Genomic DNA, 6,190 nt, shown 5'->3' on the forward strand with positions numbered 1-6,190 from the left:
CAAGAGCACATAGCATGGAGAGGTAGTGGAAAATTGAAATACTGTATAAACATGCACCTCTGAAGACACTAATCAAGCTTAACCTCTGGTTTAATTGGATTGAAGCATCTTCTATATAGGTCAGCCAGCTTACTTATGATTATATTTGTGGTAATTGTAATTATCTTCCTGCTTCTGTTTTAGTCCCAATGAAAGTTGTGCTTTGTACCGTCCTGATTGGCCTACCATTTAGGGGGGAGAAGATATATTCATATACTAGACAACGATATGTGTCCCTTTTCCTGTCGAAGTTTGGAGGAAGCAAGGCACACATTATTATTACCTTGCAGTGCAGGATATATAACATGTTGTTAAGATTTAATTTAGCAGCAACCGTGTTTCCGTGAACACATCGACCAATGTGTTGATTATTTGGTGAACCTTGCGTGTTTTGTTTCTGTCTTGGTTATTCACTGTGTAGCAATGTATTGCACTATGGGCATCGGTAGCTACTGTACTTGGTTCTTGCTGGCTTACTAGCTGAATCAGCTGTGCGATGCTGCAATATTTCGTTTAACTGTCCTATTAAATTTACTTGTGAACACTGCAACATAGTGCATGACTACATTGTCTTGTCTTCCAGTGAAATGATAAATTGCGGGCAGCTGCTGCACCTGCATTTCATATTTCTCTTGAATGACTGTTAAAAATCCGAAATCTTAGGTACTTGCAAAGTCATGAAGACTTCATTAAGCATCAAGATGTATCTTATTTGAACATACAAAAAAGAGCTTGTGATCACTCTTTCGCTCATGTTTTAAGCCTGTCGGTGCTACATTTACCCGTGTGTGAGCCTACTACTATCGACATGATGTATCCCCGCTCCGCGTGGACATTTCTTTCTACAAAATCTCTGGTTTGGAGAAACATTCTACAATCTCCCCAGCTATAGTGCTTTAGGAAAAAAAAAACTGTATTGCTGTGTCCTATTCTACTTACCCGATGAATCAAAGAGGCAAAGAGGCCTTAAGAAAGAAGATGACCCGCAGAAATCTCAAATATATTAAGCTAGTGATAAAGATACGACCATTGATAAAAGTAGTATAAGAAATTAAGAATTAGTGAAAGAGTGATAAACGTACGACCATTGAGCAATAAAAATGAATTCCATCAGTTGTTATCTCAAAAAAAAAAAAATGGAATCAATCAGCAAGTAGTGTTGCAGGCTTGCGGCGCAGTACTGCTCATCGTTAAGAACTACCGGTACTTGCAAGTTTCTCCAGGACATCAGCAACAACAGAGGGAGAATTCACCTTTAGCTCTCTGTAGCCGCCGGTTGCCAGCACAGCCTTCAGCACTCCAGGAGACGCGATGTAGTCTACACAGAAGGCCTTGAGCTGTGGGCAATGGTGCCGGTCGGCCAGCTCCAGCGTGCCCGCAGCATTCTCGACGTCGATGGTCTCGCTCAACGCGCTCTCGCACAGAAGCCTCATCCTCTCCAGGTCGTACCGGTCCGCCGCTGCAAGCCAATCGCAGATCATCTCTCTACGGCTCTCCTTGGAACAACCAACAGCAGCTTCTCTGAGACCTGGGTAGTTGGTTGACTGACTCAGCAGGAGATCGTCGGCGTCGTCGTCCTCGACAGGCGGCAAGGTGTCCGTGTAAATGAAATGGAGAACGGCCTCAAAGGTCGCCGGTTTCAAGTCGTGGATTCTCACGTGGCGGCCACCGTCGCTGCCGCCGTGGTTGTCCGCCAGTAAGCCGTAGAACTGGGCGCTGAAGACTGTAACAGACTATACTGAACTGGTGGCTACCCCTGACGACCTCCGTTGAGTGCGTGGACATGGTGTGCCTCAAGCTCAAGGGAGCGTCGGTGGGAAAAGGGAAGGCAGATGGAGCGGCGGCCATGGTAGGAGAGATTTTTCTATCTTTTGAGGGAGTTGGAGGCGCTAGTCGGTAGACATGATTTTTGGCAGATGGGCTGGCGGCCACGGTTATGTATAGGCTATACCTCGGAAGTTGAACGATCCAAATTTATGAGGCCAGTTAATAATCGCATCCTATCGACGAGCGGGGGCTGCCGTATTGGATCGATCGAGTATCAAGGCTATCGATCCGTCTCATCGTTTCTGTGAAAGTGTTCTGGATTAATAATGAGCGCGAGCTACGGCATTGGCAAAAGCATTGGAGTAGACGTCATCAGCCCGCCTGGCCTCAGACTAGTCATAGTGGGGAGTAACTTAGACTAGTAACATGATACTCCCTCCTTTTCATAGAATAGGGCGTATAAATTTTTTCAAAATTTGGCCAAAGCTTAAGGCGCGGGGTACGGTTTATCTTGTTTCTTCCAAAACTGCCCATCCTAACCGCGTGCATCGATCAACCAAATCTTAAGAGTGGCGGTAATTAAGGCTATGCCATTGGCTGTGCATGGGGCGTGCGTGGATAGTAGCAGAAAATTAGGAAAGGAGCCTTAACTGTCGAAAACTCGTAAGTACGCCCGAGCTTGAGTGATCTCCATATCCACATTGCATCGGACCGTTGCCTTTTTTAAGTGACGTCATAGGCATGTCTTGTATACGATGCAGCGCTACATACGCCAAGTACAAGCTGGAACGATGCAAAGCCGAAAGTGAGCAGCGGACGCGGTTCCTGTTCGAGCCGTTGGCAGGGGACGGGGGTCCTGGACCTGTGCTCGCCATGTGTGTGTCTAGGTCATACAGGATCAGCGTGACATGGAGTCGCATAGGAACCGCGTCAGGGATCTCCAATGAGGCGACCCAAACAGTCGCTGTCAGATCCGTGTGGTCTGGAAATGCATTTGGACACAGACCCAACGATCTAACGCATAGTATCCGGGCTGTCCACGGAAACGTAAACTTGTTCCAAATGTGTGTTTTGGATGCGCTTCTACGAACACTATGCGGATGCGTAAAGTGTCCGTTCACGCCTGACGGACGTTTCGTCGAGCCCGTCTGCCAGCAACCCAGGCTCGATGTGTCTTCTCAGTTGCGCCAGCGCCGAGGCGTCACTTCGGCAATCTGCGCCACGTTAATGGCGATGCCTTGCCTGCCGAGCGGCTGCCGCCCACCTCTGTCAGCGAAGTAATGACGATGCCACGCGTGTCGTGCCGCTCACCTGCCTCCAGCGCATATAAATAGGGCGCACGCATCTCATCTCTTCTCACAGAAAACCCTAGCCGCCGCGCAACCTTCATCGTAGTGCCGCCTCCACGCAGCCCTCTGCCTTTGCCATGAGCAGCGGTGGGCGCGGCCAGGCTATTGCGCCTCCACCTCCGACTCCATCTCCCCCGGTCGAGAGCTGCAAGGAGTTGGAGGAGGACGAAAGCTCGGACAACATCCTCGACGCGGCCAGACACGCGAGGTTCATGTCTGATGCCGAGCGTGAAGCAGAGGAGGATCGAGCGGCCCACACGACATTCAACGCCGAGATGGAACGCCATAGGAAGGTGGCGCCACAGAGGTCCTCGAACATCGATTGGTCCTCTAGTGATCCTAATGAGCCTACCCCGGAGGATAGGACGGCGGAGCAGAGGGCGTTAGTCGACTCCTTCGAAACGCTCAAGAAGGCTGATGATGCACGAACAAGGCGCTGCGACAACACCTGCTAGAGGACGCGGCGGCTCACTAAGCTCTAGCGACCGCACGACGGCAGCGGAGAAGCAGAGGAGGGAGGGACGCAACGACTGGGCCGGACCGTCGGGCACCAAGTATCCTAGAGCTTTTTACTTGGTGAATGAAAAATAGTATTGAAAAAAAATGAATCGCCTCGCTGGGAATACACCTAGACACAAATGGATATGCGGTCAAAATATATCGACGGGGCGACGCAAACGAATGCGCGTGACCATTTTTACGTTCCTTGGAGATGCCCTGACATCTTGTTCCACCGGAACTCCCTATATTATAAAAAAAATCGGCGGAGGGGTGGGGAAAAACTATTCGCTAATGATACTCCCTCCACCAGGCCAAAGATGTCGGAGTTGTCCGTCACGCCAGTTCATTTTCACTTTTACAAAGAAAAACCTAAAACTTTGTCATTGTTTCAAATCTGGACTCGAAATCAATTTTCAAATATGTAATTTGTCGATCATCTGGCCGGTTCGTCGACGGAGTGCTTCCCTCGCGGGGATGCCGGCCTGCCGCGAACACGCACGCAGGGATGCCGGCCTGCCGCGAAAACGCACGGCCGCACGTGCACGAGTTCCCGTAATATTCCACGACGCGCATGAACTCGAGGATCACGGACGCGAAGGAGCTCACCGGCGCTTGACAGGGCGGCTCAACCTGGCGGCCGGCCAGCCTACTAGCCGCGCTCCCTCTTACGGTGGCTTCGCTCCCATCGTCGGTCTCACCCGCCTCCGCAGCTCCGTTGCCGCCTGGCCGCCATCGCGGGAGAAGGTTGACGCGTCCGACGAGGTTGAGTTTCCATCCGACGAGTGGTCATTGGGGTCTTCCTCGTCGTCGGTTAACAGATGACGAGCCTCCGACTCCGCATACGCCCGCGATGCGCCATCGCCCGGGTTCTTGCCAGCTGACGCCTACAAACGTGCCCACCTTGCGTTGGAGTTCTCTTCCGGGCCGTCGAGGCCAACAGCGTCCCCCTCCTCCTCGCCCTCCGTCGGCGTGGAGCTAGGGTTGCTCGGCGTGGAAGCCCTTTCCCACCAATGCCGCCATCTCGGCGACTTCCCCTCGCCGTCGATGTTCGATGGCAACGATAGGTTGCTCATGGTGGGTAGCCGGTGTTGGAGAAGATGAATGGCAGTAGAGCAGGCGCATGGATTTTATTGAGCGGGGATTAATGATGGCGCGTAAAACGCAGAGGTCTGCTGTTGCTCTTCCGCGGCGGTTCGGCGCACCATTCCGACGGTTGGCGCATCGATCGGCGTGGTTGCCCTCCCCGACAGTTGTTCTGCTTAATTCGCGACGGCTCGGGCCAGGGTCGCTGCCACGCGGGCCCATGTGAGAAGCGAGCGGACGCTCGGCGCGACTGCGCAACATCCATGAAGATGCAAATATGCCGCATATTTTGGTCGCTAGGGCAAGGTGCTGGTGCATTTTCGGTCCGCACGGATGCAACGACTGCTTTACGTCGCCCCACTGGTGGACAGAAGATCTAAGAGCATATATGTCCTGTTCCACGGACCTGGACCAGACCATCCGAAATGGCCCACTAACTGGTCCATGAAGTTAAGAGCAAGTACAATAGAGTCTAGTCAGCTGACTATAAGATATTAAATAATATATTTTAGATGAGTTGGAGGAGAGAGAAGGGGAGAGAGAAGGGAGGTGGGCTACTATGCAATAGCCAGCTCTTGCACGTGCTTCTAGGCACTTTGTTAGAATGAAAGGTGGATCATATGTTAATAAAGTAGTTCATTCTTATAGCCAACTATTGTACATGTTAGCTATATGGTGACTATAAATGACATGGCATCTTGTTATAGCCATCCGTTGGTTGTACTATTGGAATTGCTCTAATGCGTACGCCCACGGTCGAGCCTCACTCCGTGTATAGATACAACGTCTGCGCAGTGTTTCACGACCATGCAATACATCATTTAATGCTCATTGATTGGTTCCGCGCCTCACATCACGTATTCTAACATCCGGATCACCACAGCCCGGGCGCTATTCGTCCCCCCTCCCTTAACTGCTGCGTATTCATTGGCCCTGCATGTCTGCATGCATGGAAAGTAATAGAGAAAAGAGGAGACGGTTCACCATGCGAGGCATGGGGAGGAAAAGTAGAAACGGATCTGGCATTTTAATAGGGGTAAGACTGGAAAGATTTGGCATAGTTAAACTCTCCTTAATCGCCAAAATATTTACGCCTTATGCTTTGGGAAGGAGGGACCATATGTTACTAGTCTAAGTTACTACCTCCATAGTGGGTAGTAACTAATATGTGGTGTCATGCATTGTGTCATTTACTATGGTGTAGACTCAACTTGTCTTGGGGTGTGTGATGTTATGGTAACATAGCTAATTACCACCTCACTCTCTTTCTTCATTCATTGCCATGCCATGTCATCAAAATGCCTTGGGTTGTGTGATGTTACTAGCTAAGTTACTCCCACTATGAGCAGTCTCAAGGCGTTGCTCGGTGGAGAGCAAGCGCGCATACAGATCACGAGGACGCATCGGTTCATCACGGTTGTTCACCGCCTCGAATAGGGAGTCGTACTCGT

The 6,190-nt window shown here is 50.7% G+C and overlaps 1 protein-coding gene across 1 annotated transcript; it reads right to left on the minus strand.

Annotated features, from left to right (window-relative positions):
- Positions 1 to 1,156: 1,156 nt before the first annotated feature.
- On the minus strand, positions 1,157 to 3,196 carry LOC127346899 (BTB/POZ and MATH domain-containing protein 3-like). The gene is made up of 3 exons (XM_051373143.1): positions 3,118 to 3,196; positions 2,578 to 2,788; positions 1,157 to 1,755 (listed from the first exon to the last, which is right to left on the minus strand). The coding sequence occupies exons 1-3, from the start codon at positions 3,194 to 3,196 to the stop codon at positions 1,230 to 1,232; spliced, it is 816 nt and encodes a 271-aa protein (XP_051229103.1). The 3' UTR covers positions 1,157 to 1,229.
- Between the last annotated feature and the right edge of the window lie 2,994 nt (positions 3,197 to 6,190).

This window comes from Lolium perenne, chromosome 4, assembly GCF_019359855.2.
Source record: "Lolium perenne isolate Kyuss_39 chromosome 4, Kyuss_2.0, whole genome shotgun sequence".
In the NCBI taxonomy this organism is placed as follows: Eukaryota; Viridiplantae; Streptophyta; class Magnoliopsida; order Poales; family Poaceae; genus Lolium; species Lolium perenne.

Bases quoted from the DNA above. Each gene is read 5' to 3' on its own strand.
- LOC127346899 (XM_051373143.1), bottom strand. From the start codon at position 3,196: ATGAAGGTTGCGCGGCGGCTAGGGTTTTCTGTGAGAAGAGATGAGATG. The intron at 2,789-3,117 runs GTGAGCGGCACG...ATGCATTTCCAG, and splicing joins TTTATATGCGCTGGAGGCAG to ACCACACGGATCTGACAGCG. The intron at 1,756-2,577 runs GTATGTAGCGCT...TACAGTCTTCAG, and splicing joins CGTTCCAGCTTGTACTTGGC to CGCCCAGTTCTACGGCTTAC.